At 41.6% G+C, this 16,729-nt stretch overlaps 1 protein-coding gene across 4 annotated transcripts in view; it reads left to right on the top strand.

The window, feature by feature from the left end:
* The first annotated feature begins 9,129 nt into the window (after positions 1–9,129).
* ADAMTSL3 (ADAMTS like 3) overlaps positions 9,130–16,729 on the top strand; it is a 179,923-nt gene continuing 172,323 nt past the window's right edge. For 3 of the 4 annotated variants that reach the window (XM_030498307.1, XM_030498305.1, XM_030498308.1), the window contains exons 1-2: positions 9,130–9,186; positions 11,129–11,220. In XM_030498307.1, the coding sequence (XP_030354167.1) occupies positions 11,146–11,220 (75 nt within the window). In that variant the 5' untranslated portion in view covers positions 9,130–9,186; positions 11,129–11,145. Of the gene's footprint in view, positions 9,187–9,780; positions 9,815–11,128; positions 11,221–16,729 lie in introns of those variants that run through there. The other variant, XM_030498306.1, reaches the window with a different exon arrangement.

Below are 16,729 nucleotides of genomic sequence, written 5' to 3'. Positions count from 1 at the left end.
TGCCCGGGGAGGGCGGGGAAGGAGCTGTCAGGAAAAGCCGACAGCGGCTCTGCGTTTTCACAAACCGGGGCGAGGGGTCGGGGTGAAAAAGAATCCCAGCTTTAGGAAGCTGCATGACAGTGATGCTTACACTCCAGCATGCTGCTGTGTCAGGGCCCCGTCTGTCCTGCCTGCTTTTTTTGCAGTTTGTTCAGCTGAAAGCAAGTCCCAGCTCTTTTCTGGTTTGTTGTTTGTGGGCGGTTTTACCTTTTAGGTTGGGCTGTGGTGGCTGTCAGCCATCCCAGTGCTACAGTGCTGAAAGCTGATGTGCAAGCAGAAGAAAGAACAGAAGGGGAAAGGGAACCTGCATCAAGACAAATGTGAGAAGCAATCTGCAAAGCCTCACACTAATTATTTATAAAAATCGTTGTTCAATAAGAATGTTGCTTCAGCACTTTAGCAATGTGTACTGGAATAGCTGTCAGATTTCTCCAGTAGCTAATTAATTTACCCTTTGTCACTGACATTTTGGAGAGCAGATGCTGTACAGATTTCTTTCAGTATGAGCATAAAAATCTCTGAACGTTAATAGAACTGTTAACTATGGTGTTTGTTGCAGCAGTTACAAGAAACTTCACTTGAGAGCTTAGGTTATGTCAATAATGTGACTTCCTACACAAAGAAAATAGCCTTAAAATCCACTTACAGTTCTTTAAATCTAATGATAGATTTTATGGAGGTTACAGGCATAAATTTAAGCTTTGCGTTATAGGTCAGCAGGCAAGTAACATAGGAGAACAATGTAGTTGGCCCTAAGATTGTTACTGGGGATTTTAGAATTAGGTTGTGTATACCCTGGATCCAATGTTACAAAATAGATGAGGGCATAGAAGGACACATGAATACTCATCAAGGGGTTTTTTCTGAACTTCTTTATACATTTGTATAACCCCTGCCCCCCCATACAATTTCAAAACTCTAAAACTACATGCAACATGGTAATGCCATATGGCCAGACTGAGCTCCTCTGGTTCTAGTCCTAACAACAGCACCAGGAAATTCTTTTCTGCTGAGCAGTTCCAGGTTTTTATTTTGATATAATGAGTACTTGTTTATTCTTCATTGCCAACAGAAAGCTCAATTCAAGAAAAATAAAAAGTATGATTTAAATCTGAATATGTACCTCTAAGACCAAGATGTGTACATCTGAGGGTTTACTTCAGCTTTGAAACCTCAGTCCTCTACAGAGAACACTGTGATCGTATGTCATTGCCATATTTGATGGTTGCATGTTACTGGCCAGCTGTTCAAATATAATTGTAAGAGTTTGGAACAGATGCAAAACAAAGCAAGAAATCTGCTATTCTAAAAATATTTTCCTTGCTGCCAAGGCTTTGTAACAGTGCAAACAAAAACAGCTGAAATAGTTCAAAAATAGTCTGAGCTAGTTTTATCTTTTGTTCTTCACCTACTCCTCCCTATGTGAGCACAGAAGGTGGCAACTTGAGAAGAGCACAATGGAAGTCTGCTACTGATTCTTTTCTTTCTGACATATTTTTCTGACCCTTTGTCTTGATTGACACTGTAATCTGCACCGTGCTGTACACTGTAGATTAGACCACAAGTATAGCTCAGGAATTCCTGCAGAGATAAGCCTGTACCATCTTTTCCTACTGTTTCAAGTAGGATATCAGGAATGTTTCAGGATTAAGAGATACAGAGAGCATGAGGAAAAAATGTGGGAAAAGGTACGTGCCCCAGACTAAAGCACAGCAAAAGCTTTTCTACAAACAGTTCTTTTGCAGGAAAATGTTGATCTGGGAGGTTTAGACAGTGTTGGAAGAATCCACAAAGTTGGAATAAAAAGAAATGTATTTTTGGACATTTTTAAAGTATGTTTCGCAACCTTGGTCTTGAGCTGGTGAAATGAAGTGGAAAATATACAGCAATGCAGTGATACAGTGAAACCAGGACAACATGGGGTGAACTTCTTGCTATCCTTTTCCTCAGGTATCTACCAACTGATTCTAGCCATGTGCAAGCAATCTGTTGGTATTGGTTCCAAAATGCTGTCAGGGCTCTGAGTGCACCAATATGCCTTAATGACCTTGACCAGCCTCAGCTGGGGCTTCCTTCCACCCACTGCCCACAGTTGCAAAGACACCATTTAAGCTCTGGCCTGGGGTTCAGTTCCGCTTTGAGCTCTGTTATAGTTGTGCTTGGCTATGGGTGTTGTTGGCCTATGGACTGATTTTCTGGCCTGGCATTTGTACTGCAACTTTGCCTGGGTTCCCTGTGTACCCTGGCTGTCTCTAGCTCCCTGTGACTCTTACCTAGGAGCAGTGGGACAGGGCCATGACTGGTGTGTGCCTGGCTACCTGACTTCACTATCCATCAAGAAGCAGCTGGGCCTTGCTACTACTGGGATGACTGCTAAAGACTCAGGTAGGGCCAAGTTCCAAGTTTGTTGATAGCAGTGTCTCTTCTTAGACTTTCTTGTGACCTAATATAAAGTGTTTGAATTCGTATCTACATTTCCAGTGTTAAATACATCTGAGGCTATGCATAGTAAGTGCACAGACTTGAAAAAGGGGAAAATACTGTGCTGGCAAATGTAGGCATAGATGAGGAGTCAGCATATATTACAGAATCTTTGGTAGTGTTTTAGTGTTTTTCTTTGATAGTCATTCTGGCTTCTATTTGTGAGGGTCTTTTCATAAATAGCCCTGAGAAGCAAAACAAGGTATCACTGAGTAGCCTTTGTACATATAATAGTAATGTTGTTTCAAATGGTATTACTCTGGTGCATCAGAAAATATTAATAAGTACTTTGCTAAGTAGTCTGGTTACAGGCAGATGTTAGTGACTCATATCCAGAGCTAATGAAGACAGATTGGGTTCTAATAACCTGATAATAGTTGCCACAGTACTAGAGTAGGTGTGGAGTCACTATGAGAAAATTTGAGATTACCTACCAGAAAGGCTAAAGGGCAATTTCTGTGTCATTGGTGGCAGTATGCATAGATGGAAAAGTTTTTTCCAGAATATGTAACTGCACAAGTGATCCTCCTGTGTAGTACTTCAGCATATGCCCCTACTTGCCTAGTTAAATGAAGCAGGATAAGTCAGTTAGCTTACAGTTGTTTTTCTCTGTGTTAGAATAACTGGCTTCTATAAACTGGTGATCAGTTAAGTTTTATGTAAAATGCACCTTAGTTTCTGTAAGGAATATCAATACAGAATTAGGTACTGTTTTTCCAGGCATGGGTCTGGAAAAACAGCATTTTGTTCTGGAGATGTTACTAATAACAGTATTAGGCTTTGAAGAAAAGTCACAGATTGAGAAGTTTTCATAGTGTAAGGCAACAAAGGAAGCAAAGAAGAAAATAAGGAAAGTGGAAACTAAACTGTTTTTTCAGTGACTACATAGCTCCAAACTGTGAATCTGGAGCTCTACAAACTTTCCCTCCATCCATCAGATTTTGCTAACCCTTCTTTATCCTCATTCATTGTCAAATAGATTGTATTCAATTATGTCATCACTGACTGTTAACAAGAATAATGAGTGCATCTGCTGGCTCCCATAGCAGCCAGGAACCACCTCTGATCCATCAGAGCTAAGGCAAATCTGAGTCCCTTGTGAAAATGAAGTCACTTCCATCTCTTTTAGTAGAATATAACAAAAATATCTTCATTTATATCCAGGCAACGTTGCTGAATTGAGATGGGTTGAATCCACTTCATAGAGAGCAAACAGTTTATCCCCCTATTACTGCACTTGACTTGATACCTCTCTCAATATGGAGCTCTTGGGCTGCAGCCAGGCTGTGGTGGTGGTAATGTTCCATACTGTTCCTTGGTAATGATTCACAATATAGTCTCTAATGAAGACTGTAAATGTGCAATTCAAGAAACAAGAGTCTTTGCCAACATGGCAAGTAGAGGAGAACAGAAGAATCAAAATTTAATTTCAAACTTGCATTGTGGCCTCACGTTTACTTTCAACTGTAAAATATAGCTAGAGCTGGGGGTCCTATCCTCAGTTAGTACACTACTGCATTCTTGGTTTGGGCTTCACGTTTTATTTGCTCCTTTGTTCCAACCCACACAAGCTTACTGGAGTGTGAGACCATTTTGTTACAGGTTTGGCTGTGTTTTTTCTGTATTTGTATTGACACACAGATTGTGTATGGAAAAAGGAAATTTTGTTCCTCTTGCTGCTAAACATTTGATGCACAGTGTTGCTTTTCTGAAGCTATTTTCCGGTGACTAATTTTTGTTTTGGGAATGTGATAATTTTTTTAAGGTTTCAGCTTATCCACACTTATTCTTTCCTCTGGTTTTGTTGTATTTTCCTACAGTAATTGTTCATCTTCTGCTTTCATAACCACATTGTCTTTGTCAGTAGTAATCCTCCCAATGAAGTATCATGTTTTTCTTCCAACCTTGTCTGTTTCCATATTGGTCTGCATCTTTAGATACTAATGTAGTGACAGGCACAAGTCAATTTGTGAGATGCAGGTAACCTACTCTACTCTTCTTGCTTTTCCCCAGTGAACCATTACAGTGAGGGCAGTAATTGTCCTGTTGACCTTTGTTGCTTGTGACTTGCAGCATAACTGTTTTCCTCAGAGCCCCTGTTTATTCACCAAGTGTTGCTTCTCTCACATAGCACTCAATAACATCTTAATTTTAACAATCACGAAAGTAGGGGCCCCCACAGATGGAGGGAAACACATCATTGTCATTGTTGCATGAAAAGAAAATGGCAGACAAGTTCAGGAATTCCTGCCATATCCACAGCCCTCAGTGGAGTTGCATTTTTTTGTAAACTAGGAAAAAATCTGTTAACACACAGAAACACACATGTGTAAACTGAAGCTATTTTACTTCTACAATCAATTTATCATCTTGCCCTATCTGCATTCAATCTTCCTCTATACAAGTTCATATTTTCTAATTATGCCCACAATAAGCACCTAAATCCTTTTGAAAAGATAAGCTGCAAAACCACAAAGTGTATTATATGTGTCTCTCAAAATGATGGTTCTAACATTTTAGTTAGGGCTATGAACACTGAACTACAACAAAAAGTATGGACTATCTGACTCTAGATGTATTTGTTCTGGAGAGTCATGAAATTTAATGCATCTGCAACTACTGTACAGGATCATAAATATGCAAATGAGCCACAAGTTGTTTTGCTTGAGGATAAAAAGGAATTTGAAAGACAAGAAAGGACAAATATTTATTCAAGTACTTGAAATAGTGACCATTTGTATATGCTGTATTGGTTAATGCTAGATTCATTTAAACACAAATTGAGAGGAAGACAGTAGTTTTCTTCTACAATGTTTAGGTCTACACATAAGTAGTTTTTCTTTCTTTAAGCCACAAGAATTTTTTTCTACTTACTATATAGATGTTGTTTCCAAAGCTCAGGGCAAGGATCAGCGTGGAACACAATGGGTTCCATAACACCAAGAAATCAAAGACAGTGCTGTAGCTGAACTTTGTACCTTTCTAGTAATAGAGGCTTTACTCTTTATAGGGTATAACATATTTGTGAAGTGTGACAGTGCATGATTGCTTCCTACCCCAGAGAGCTTGTTATTTCAGGGTAAACAAGCACTCTGTACAAATACAATACACAGCCAAAGAACTGATTATACTGTGTCAGCCTTCTCATGACTCCAGTTACAGGAAATTTAACATTTTCCTTTTATTAGTCAATCAGGTGCAGCTCTATTCCTGATAACTTTGAGGCCTCAACCCAAAATTCAGTTTCTGCATGGGGCCTCGGCAGGATACTTCCAGTTTTGCTATTCATTAGACATAATCCTGATTTATGAGCCAAATGTTCTGCACTGTTTCAATGGATTTTAAATTTGTAGTTTAGCCAAACATATTTTCTCCTGAGTAGTGCAGACTTTTGTTATGATGAAAGAATGGCCTTCATGAGCATCAAATTTGCTTAGCTGAACTTGTTTTGAGAGAATATTTATATATAAGTAGAGTCTGCTGAAGAAGTACGTATTTCAAGACAAGATAAATGTTTTTTCTCTTTTAGATGTGAAGGTTTTCTATTAATGTTCACTGAGAGAGAGAAATCTGGTGGTTATCATGTGATTGAACAGAGGGTTTTGTTTACCAGACAAGAGGTTTAGTTTTCTTCAATTTTGCCTTTAGCTATATCTTGCAGGATCTCTTTTCTCTGCCATTTCTGCCTGCACTGTTGAGTGCAAGTTGAAAGTTTCTCTTACAATTGAATGTAAATCAACAAATGACAAAATATTTCATGGTTGTGTTCAATAGTGAAGACACCTGGTCTTAAGTCAGTATAAAACGAAGGATAAGACCATCATATTTCCAACCAGCTTCCTTGTGAGAGACCATGCCAGCTGTACAGATGGATGAGATCATGATTATGTGTTCAATGAAATAATAAGTGCAAATGTCCATATTTCACAATTTTATGAACAGTAAGGGCTTTACAGCTGTCATATTTAATGTCATTTAAATGATGCATATTTTAGAGAGCAGCAAGAGAAAACCATATATGTAATAGAAAAGCATTGCTGAGAACAAGAGACAAATACAGGAATTACACATCTGAACTCTTGAGTGTAAAGAGCAACACTACAGTTTCCTATCCAAAAATCTTACACCAACTCTGCCAAGTCAATGTGGCATGAATGGGAATTAGAAGTCTGAGTGGTAAAAACTACTAAGAAAGTAATGCCTAAAGGACTTGACACTGGACCAGGGGTTGTGCAAACATAGTGTAACAGACAAAGAACAAGAATTCCTGCCTTGAAGAGTTTATAATCCATATAGACAAGACAAAGCGAGCAGAAGGGAAGCTAAATGTTTCCTTAGAAAAGGGTGATTTCTTTTAAACTTGAATAGTCAATTAGTTTTTGCAGAATTTCTGAAAAACTTCTCCAGGGATGAAAATTCGGCATCCAGAACCTGCAAGGTTGTGGTCTTTGATTTTTAGGGTGTGTGTTGGTGTCTGATCTGGAGCTGCAGGTGCTGTGAATTTCAAAGTGGCTGTTTTCAAACAGATCTTTCCTGGAAACCCAAGTTTCATTCAGTTTGTGCTTGGCTCAGCAAAAGGTTTGTTTATGGAGGTCTCCAACAGGAGTCAAAATCTCAAAGCTTCCAGGTTCACTGGAAATTCAGAGAGAAAAGAGTGGAGTGGTGGGGGTGTGGAGTGAGGCTGAGGGGAAGAAATTAAATAATTTGGATAAAGGAGACAACAAATCGGCATTCCATGAGAATGAGCTTCACATAGGAAGTTAAAAGCTGCCCAAAGCCCTGTATGGTTTCCAATTGTAGGCTGAGAATATTTTTTGCTCCAAATACTGCTATTGCCTCACAAAAAATAATTATTTCAGTCTAATAGAAGCAGATCGTGGGTGCTGGGGGAGAATGGGACTCGCTATGCTGCACAGAAACTTCATTGTGTCATTTCAGTAGGTTGGGCAAGACACATTGCCCATTGCTGGTTTACTGGTACTTGGGTCTTTTATTATAATGCTGCTTTCTGTAATCTTTCTGACATTTGGGGAGTGATGCTTGCAGACACTTACTTCTGTTCTCTTACATGCTGTCTAAATTCAGACATAGAACCTGTAATCTGGGACCAAGATTGCACAAGGCATTAAGTGTGTGTGGAAGCAGCAGCCTCGCTTCAGTCACTGAATCTGATGTGAGCTACCCAAGGCTGCTTCCTGTTACACAACTTCTTTTCTATGCTCAAATTTAATGCAGGAGGTGAGCAGATATTTCCACATGTATGTGATGTTTGATTATCCTTTATGGGTAGGGAGGCACACAGCCAACTAATGTGAAGCAAATGACCAGGAGCAGTGTTGAAGAATGGCATCAGTAAGCTGGGAGGAGAAAGCAGAGAATGCAGACATGAGTAGCACTGAAAAGGGGAAAACAAAGAAATGCTGGCCAGCATTCAAATTTGGAAAACACTATCAGATTCTCAGGGCCAAACATTTCAATGTTAATCTATGGCTAATGCCAGTGCTAGGAACATAACCAGAGTAATTTTGGCTAAGTATGCCCATCTGGCAAGCAAATTAATAGGCCACTCTGCAGCTTTTGCTGCAGGGACTCAGGGGACAGCCTCACTCTTGAAGGGTAGATAATTGTAAGAGAAGTGATACTCTGAGTAGAGGTGGTGCAAACCATGTACATTCCCAAACAGATGGCAGGTCCTGAGGGTCAGCTTCATCCTGCAGTTGTGAACATCTTTTGGGTTTGTTCTTGAAGTACGACCAGCCATAGTTTTGAGACAGGAAAATTGATGTTCTGCACGAGTTGATCTACTGGCTAAATTCAGGCTAAAATCACCCATGATCAAGCCTGAAGAACATGCTGACTGCACTGGTGTATCTTTTTTGAAGATAACAAATCTCAAGGGTGTAACTGAAGTCATAGTTAAAGGCCTGTGCGTTTTTTAAGTAAAGGTAGCAACTGAAATGGATGGAAAGCAAAGCTTTCAGCTGAACAGTACTAGCAAAAAATCGAAGGTCAAATCCTTCGCAGTACTCCTGACACTACTTCAGACAGCAGGCTGAAGGAAGAGCTTGCCGCAGCTCCCGGGATGAGCCCGCGGACAGCACAGTCCGTGGGTCCCACGCTGTCGGGGGTAAGCAGCCCGGGCAGCGCAGGGTCTGTGGGGAGCCAGGGCTGTCCCTGGAAGCCGTGGCACTGCAGCAGCCCGGGCGCGCCGCGGTGCCGCCCGGTGCCCGTCCCGTCCCCCCCCGGGTCCGTGTCCCCGTCGGCGAGTTTCAGCAGAGGGCACTCTGCGTCTGGCGATGGAGGAGGCGCTTCCCCGTGCTGGTGAGAAACCTAAACACATCGGAAAAGTTTCCAGCGCAACATATTTGAACAAACTTTTCATCGGTTATGTTTAGTTCACTGGAGCGTATTTTTAACTCTAGTGGCAGGGGTAACAGCCCTCTTCCTACGTGCTGTTCTTAGCGGACTCGACGAACGTTCGGGACATCAGTGGAAGCCGTAGCGCGAAGGTAGAGGATTTTAGTAGAGGATTTTAGCGTTCCTGTGTAGCAACCCGAAGCTCAGAGGCAGGAGGCGAGCAAAGCTGTCGTATGAGACATACTCGTCAGATTTACAGTAGGAAGCCTAAAAATATCGTAGAAGGCAGCACGATTAAAGACCTCCTCGGTGTGTGAGCAGATTTGCAGCTGTATTGTGAGAGTTACTTGGAGATGAGACACAGGATGGTTGCGGTTTTGGAAGCTGCTTTGCATCGGATTTGAGGGCTGACTTCACGGTAGCTTTTGCCCCTCGGGGGAAGATGAACTGCTTGGTCCCGGGCTGCCGGGGTCTCGGCCGCCGACACCAGAGTGCCGCCAGCGCCTCCACAACCGGGGGGGGACCGGGCCCCCTTGGCCGCCCGCCCGCTCTGGCCGGGGAGGCAGGGGCTGCGCGGGGGGTGCCGAGCCGCGGCGGCGGAGCGGGCGCCGGGCCGGGCCGCGGCTCCGCGCCGCAGGTGGAGGCGCCCGGGCGCCTCTCGCTGGGGCCGGGCTGCGGCGGGCGGGCGGGGGGCGGCCGCTGCCAGCAGCCTGTAGGACCTTGGCTAACGTGCGGCGGTGGGCTGGAGCCTGGCGTGAGGGAGGGGCCGCCGCTCGTGATGCGGGATGCTGTATCCCCGGTGCCGTGACAGGCAAGGCTCTCCCCTGTCCTGCGAGCGGGAAGGAGGCGCCGGCGGACCCGGACCCGCTCCCCACCTTCCCGCGGGCCCCAGCTCCACTGCGCGCTCCCCGCTGAACCGAGCCGGGCGCCGCACCAGGTGGGTGAGCTCGGCGGCAATGCCGGGGCTCGGCAGCCCTGCGGCAGCCTCCCCGACCCGCTTCCCCGAGCGGGCTCCCGCGGGCGGCTTCCCCGGCCGGGCTCAGCGGAAGCGGCCGCGGTGCTGGGTGAGAGGCGTCCTAGGGCAGCCTTCGGGTGGGCGATGTGTGGAGCCCTTAGGGAGCCCAGGCACCGATACCTGTGAAGTACTGGAGTCTGGTGCGTTGTGCCAGTCCCGGCTCTCGGCAATGCCTGGCGGGGGGAAGTGGGGGTTTAAGCGGGGAATCTTCTTTCTCTTATTGCCAAAGTTGATTGAAACTTTTGAATGACAAAAGCATCCAGGAGTGCTAAAGGTTCTGTAAGGGAGGGGAACTTCTAAAATGTTTTGGAGAGAGAAATAAGTGGGCATAGAACACTTATTTCTATAAGGAATCTTAATTATGTTCAGTTGACAGGTGCAAGAACCGTTTGGATAGATGGTTTTCCTTTGCGATATGTGACCTTTTAGAAAGGGGTACTGTTTTTTGAAGGAGAGATTTGCATTCACTGTGGGGCTTTGCGAAATAGCGGGGTGGTGGCAGGGAGGGGGGAGGGAGGGCTGTTTGTGTGCTTGTGTGTTAGGGGTGCATGGAACTTGTGCTATTTTGAGATCACTGTGGTAATGAATAGCCTGACACAAAAAGATGCATTGATACTAGGAATTAACAGAATTAGCAGCATTACTACAAGATTGTTTTCTTGTTGGCAATTTTAAATCTAAGTTTTTAGTAAAGTGACCGTCAGTTTCGTGTTAGCCCTGTAATGGTGATAATCACTAAATCGATGGATTATTTTTTTTCTCTGCCCTGATCACTTAGTCTCTGAGCTGTTATGATCAGAGTATTCAAAGGCAGTGCAAATGACTGCTGAAGTCCCAGGGCTGGGCTGTCAGCTCTGAGGAGGTGAAAGTGCTGGAACAGTACTCAGAAATCTTATGCTCCTTGGATTTTACTTTCTGGAGATCAAGATGGGAGGAGTTCCCAGTGTGATAAATTCTCCTACATTCAGGAGATAATCAAAGTTACCCACTATTGCCAGCTTCCCCAAACCTTTCATTTTCCCCCTTTCTGTTCTAATTGGAACTACCTCACCCTGCAGGCTGTGCTCATGGCATGCACTGTGTGCCTGCTCCTCTGGCCAGCGCAGAACTCCGGTGTTTGCATTGCGTTTCTTCCAAAGGCCGGTTCCATGCCTTTGCCCAGTTTGCTTTAGTCATTGGAATTCTGGCGGGGCCCTCTTGATTTTGTTTGTAACTTGAAACAATTTCTCTCAGCAGAGCCTGAAGGCGTGAGGATGGCCAGCCCTAAAGCCACAGGGTTCTCCTGGGAGATCACTTGGCTTGCTATTGCTATCTATGCTCACCTACAGGTAGGTGATGAACTTGTTGCTATTGGTGTGCCTCATTCTTTATCAGAGGCACACTGCTGCACGCTTTAAATTGCTGTTTTTTAAAGAGAAAACTGCTGAAGGAACTGCACTGTAAATAAAAGGCTCCCAATTAGGTTTTTCTTTCATTGAAATGAATTTTGAAGACATCCATGTGGGAAACGAGTATTCTCTTTTCCTATTGATATTGTACCTGACTTTACCGAATGGGGACCAAAGGGACACCTTGCCAGATATGTAATGCCATGGGTCTTTCTAGGCACCAGAGCTGGTTTTTGCCCCTAGGAGGTTTAGCACCTGATAAATGTTAAGATACTGTGACAAGGGTTATATAAATACCTGGGTATAAACATCTAAAGCACTTGGAAGTCACTGTCAGAGGAGAAGGTGGTCCAAAAAGGTCTTTACTTCAAGAGTTCAATGAACACAGGAACCATGGAGGAAAACCATGGCTGCCAACTGATCTATTGCCTGACACATGCGCCTAATCAGTTCCAAGAAGTGAGTATTTCAGGAAATATGGTGTGCTGGCATGCAGCAGAGATGTTGTTACAGTATGTCATTCTCTATACTGATAGTTCCCACAGCACGGAATGTTTCCAGGATTCTTTAGTTCTAAATACATCCAAATCCAGAAATCCATAGAAAAGGACAGCTAAACAAACTGATGGATCTTTTTTGAAGCAAATAGCATCTTTTTTTTTATGTATTGTAGTACTTTTTGACAAAAAAAGCAAAATCTTGGTTTTAAATAAAACCAGTGACACTGTTTACTGTCGTACTGTTGTGTACTGTTCGTACTATTGCAGTGCAGATAAATGGTGGTTTCAAACTGGAGCCCAGCGTGCTGGGCATTATAGAAATGTACATGCAGATTTTTGAATTGAAGGGTAATACAGCAGGCAAAATGAAATTCAAAAGGAGCATGAAGAACTGAGGAGAGACTGTACTTGACAGCTGAGTAAGCTATGATCGGTGTAGAGTGGACTTAAGACCTTAAGTGGGAATTGGGTTCCAACCCATCCTCAGTAGCACTGCTGAGTGCACTTTGTGCTGAGTCATTTGGAAGCTACCTGTTGATGAACACCTCCTGTATCTGTCTTGTTGCAGCTAGTCATGAAAGTGCACTGGTTGCTTGGGTAAAGGACTTGCCATGATAGTAAAATATCAGATTCGTATCAATAGTCCAGTAAAGCACAGTGCGCTCGGTGTGTGTCCAAGCAGATGGGGCAACAGTGGAATCTTCTGCTTTTTGCTTGCATCTTTCCTATGCAGGAACAAAAATGTTACTGATATGCTGTGCCTGTTCAGCTTGTATTTTTGTGTGCAAGCAGTTGAGGGAGGCTGTACTAGCCGGCCCTATAAAACACTCAGGAAAATGGTATATAAAGTTCACTTAATAGTTCTGTTCAAGATGAGAATAGAAGTTCAGAGAAGGGAAATGTCAACTTCGTGTTTAGAGCTTTTGGTTATGAAGAGCCCATTTTTTCTCTTGTACAATATTTTTCTTTTTTCCTTTCATATTTTTCTTACTGTAGAACTGGAACCAGTAGTGGCATAGTTTCCTCTTCTCCACGAATGGTTTGGCATAGCTTCACTTGTCTCTTTATAATAAAAACAACCAAACACATTGTAGTAATCAATATGCTATTGTGAGTAGCTTTATGGACATTTCAATCCAGGTCAATTTGTTTTGGTTTTGATTGTCCTTTAAAATATTCTAATCTATTTGTTGTATTTGAGTCATTAGCACTTAACCCCAATCTTGTAGGAGGCCCTTCTGCTTCAAAGTTTTAGGTGTTTTATCACAATTTTAGGCACATTAAAGATACTTTATATTATTTAACATAACATTTTTGGTATCCAATAACCATTAATTCTTTAATTGGTTGCTTGGGGCCATACTGTATGGACCACACACAGTCATTCTACCCTAATATTGTACCATAGCTTCTACTTGTGTTGTTTTTGGCTATTAAACTGCTTATGTCTGGAGCTAATCAATTAGAAACAATTGGATGCTGGGCAAGGTCACAAGTCTATGTCATGTCACTTACGTGCAATTGATTAATTTCATCCTGCTTGAGGCAGGTACAGAATAAAATAATGACCATTTTAAAAGAATGTGGTGGAAATGTGGTAAGAATGTAACGCAAAGCAAACTTTAACATGAGAAGTTGTGGGGGAAAAAGGTAGCTGTTACTGAGAAGAAATGAAAGTTAACTTTGGTTATAGCAGCCCTTTCTGATTCTTCATGGCATGGTAACAAGCACTGCACAGTGTTTAGCTAAGCTTCAAACTGATCTCTGCCCTTACAGGTATGCAGCTTCTCAAGTTTGACACAAGTATTATGTCAGGACCAGATTAGTTGCTAGACTAGTAGGTCAGTTAGATTGCTGAGCTGCCTGTTCATTATATCTGCTCTGTGACCAAGAGCGGTGGCATAAGTGACTTATGGGCTAGCCTTGGCTGTGTTCTTTTGCAGGCATAGAGCCTACTTTTTCTGTTATGTACCAATATAGATGAAACAAATGGGACTGCATTAGTCTAAAGCCAGTGGTAATCCAAGGAAATGATGGCTGTATGTTTTCCTTAAAAACAAAAAAACCCACCACCAAATGGTAGCAGCAACATGGAATAATTTGTTTCCAAAGATTTCAAAGATTAATCTATCTGAAACTACTGTATTCCACAGACTCTATGTATTCGTGGACATTAACTATGTATTTGGCCTTGAATGTAACTATTCATGCATATTTATTGCTAAATACGGTGTAAAAGGCTCCTCATTTTTCTCACACGGTAGTAGATGAGTTATCAATGCTACAGATTTTAGGAGATGGTTAAGCTAATAAACAAAATAGAAGTATCCGAGTGCAGTCTTGCTGTTTTTAAGTGATCTCTTAAGTGCATATGGCTCCATGTTGTTAATTGTAAAGGCAGGATGCTCAGCCCAGTAACTAGCTCTTAACCTTGTGATAACATTTTATCATATCATGAAGCTAGATGATGTTAGATTTGTTATGAAATGTATGTAAGACTCTATATCTTTATATTCTTACTAATGGATGAGTGGCAGCAAGAAATGATGGTAGCAGATTCATACAGAAAAATATATCATCAAGAATTTTACACATGGATTCATTTTAGATTTGTTGTCTGGTAGTTTGGTTTCAAATCAGGAATATGCTAATATTTTCTTAGGTTCCTATAGTCCAGATGAAGCCCTCTACAAGTCAGCATGTTTCACCTCCAAAGACCACGGGATTGCTAAAGTCTGAGGAGGGAATAACAGCAAAGACACCGTTTCTGGATATTTAAGAAGCATTTACTTGGGGTTTCTATGGCAGGAAGAGTTTCACAGGTCATGTATTCATTGAATAACTATTGGTTGGTCCCATGATTTATGTTTCTGCAATCCCTGCCTGCATAATGTTTTTTTCTGTGATATTTGGGATAGAAAGGAAATACATGCTGAAAACATTATCTTACTCAAAATGATTCTGTCATAACCAATCAGCCAAAAACTACCAACACAGTAAATGTCTTTCAGGTTAATTTTGCAAAGCCAAAAATCTGATGTCCATTATATGACACAGTGGACTTGGAGACCATCTTTGTGGAACACCTTTGGAATATTGTTTTACAGTTACTGAATGTATTGCATACTGATATTCAGAAAATAAATTATGATCTACATGCTGTACAATAGTAAGGATTCTTAAATCTCCAGTTAACTTTAATAAAAAATATCAGGATGAGATTTGCAAGCCCAGAGTTAAATCGGAAGCAGTTTCCCTTTTTTGTAGGCAGGTCACAATTCTGCACCCATCTGGAGTTTTGCCATCAGCCTTAGTAGGCGTGTGGTTTTATTCTTAGTTTGAAGATTGAAATGTCTCTGCTATAGACAAATAACACTTCTGAGACTCTGTAGAAGTGTTCTGACTTAAAATATTCATTGTTATTGACAAGGTTGTAACTCAGTAACAGCATTACCAGAAAACTTATGTAAGTTTCTGAACTTGCTTTGAGTTTATGACTAATAATGATTGCTCAGCCAGTGCTCATAGGATCTGAACTGCTGTTACCCCCAATTTACAATCCAAAAGAGTTGAATTGCCAGAAAAATTGTGATGAATCTGTCTTGTGACTTGAGACACAAACTATGTATGAATATTGAAATACTTTATGAGCACATAAATAAGTCAACTATGGGAGGTGGCCAAGAGTACAGTCGATACCAGTGAAGGCATCCTTTTACTATCTCATTTGTTTTCATTTTCATAGTAAATATTTTTATTGTAGTGATTATGAATGATGCTTGCAGTGATACAACTCAGAAAATTAAGCTTTGGTTGATCAGCTAAAGTATGGTGCAAACCCATTCATTCCAATGAAGCAAAAGCAGTTTAATCTCAAAATCCAGTTAGATTTTGAATTCTGTATCTACATCTTCAGGCATGAGTATCAATTATCATCAGTGCTCACTGTGATGATAATTTCTGATGAAGTTACACTAAAAATTGGGCAGAGATTCTCAAATCAGTTTTATGTGGAGCTGCAAATTGCTGGTTTCAAAACTAAATATCCAAGAGTCAGACACTTTTAGAGAAGCCTCAAGTGTAGGAATAATTTCTCACAACAGCCAGTGGCTTCTAATTTCTCTTGAAAAAGCAGTGAAGAAATGGAGGAATAGCTCTAGGGGATAATCTTTGGTTTTAGCAGATACTTGAACGCTTACTCATTGATAATTACTCATTCAGGTCCGCTTGGTGCAGCTGGATCTTTCATATTCCTTACCAAATTGGGGCATAAATAGCACTGAGGTGGCAGTTCTGCACAGTGCACCGAATTTCATTCCTGCCTTTGCATCACAGAAAATGTACATGATTGATTGTACTGACGTTAAAGCACTTTTACTGTTTGTTCAGAAATCATGATTTGGCCATCCAAAATAATGGGTTTCTCTTCAGAAGAACATATGTTTTAAAATCTGAGTCCGTTTTCTTTGCTTTTACTTTTGAGCCTGTAGGGTTTGCATATTTTATGTCTTTATCTGCACTTTTGGGGCATGAAGCTTTTTGAAAAATAATTCTTCATGCTCACCTGAATCCAGGAGTTAGGGTTTATGTAAGCACTGAGTATAATGTGGCTTGCAGCAAAGTAGTAAAGGATATTAATTTCAGTGACAGTGGGAGCAGATTTATATTTGTGCCTCTATCCTTGTTTGTATTGTAAGGCTATGCAAGAAATCTTTGGGCATGAGTTATATCATACCATGCAAATGTTGTACTTTACTGTTAACTCAGTGTGTTGTTAAGATTTTATATAGCTGATAATACTGATGATAAAGTCTTGTGGCTGTGGTCCAGCACAGTCTTACTTGGACAATTCCAGTGTAATACATATTATGCAAAATCTCTGTAAAACAAAGAGAGTTTGTGCATGGTGAAAGAATGGGCTTGGTTTTGAAGTACAGGTTGCTAGTGAG

Source organism: Strigops habroptila, chromosome 9 (genome assembly GCF_004027225.2).
Source record: "Strigops habroptila isolate Jane chromosome 9, bStrHab1.2.pri, whole genome shotgun sequence".
NCBI lineage: Eukaryota > Metazoa > Chordata > Aves > Psittaciformes > Psittacidae > Strigops > Strigops habroptila.
This window is presented reverse-complemented; position numbering and strand designations above follow the sequence as displayed.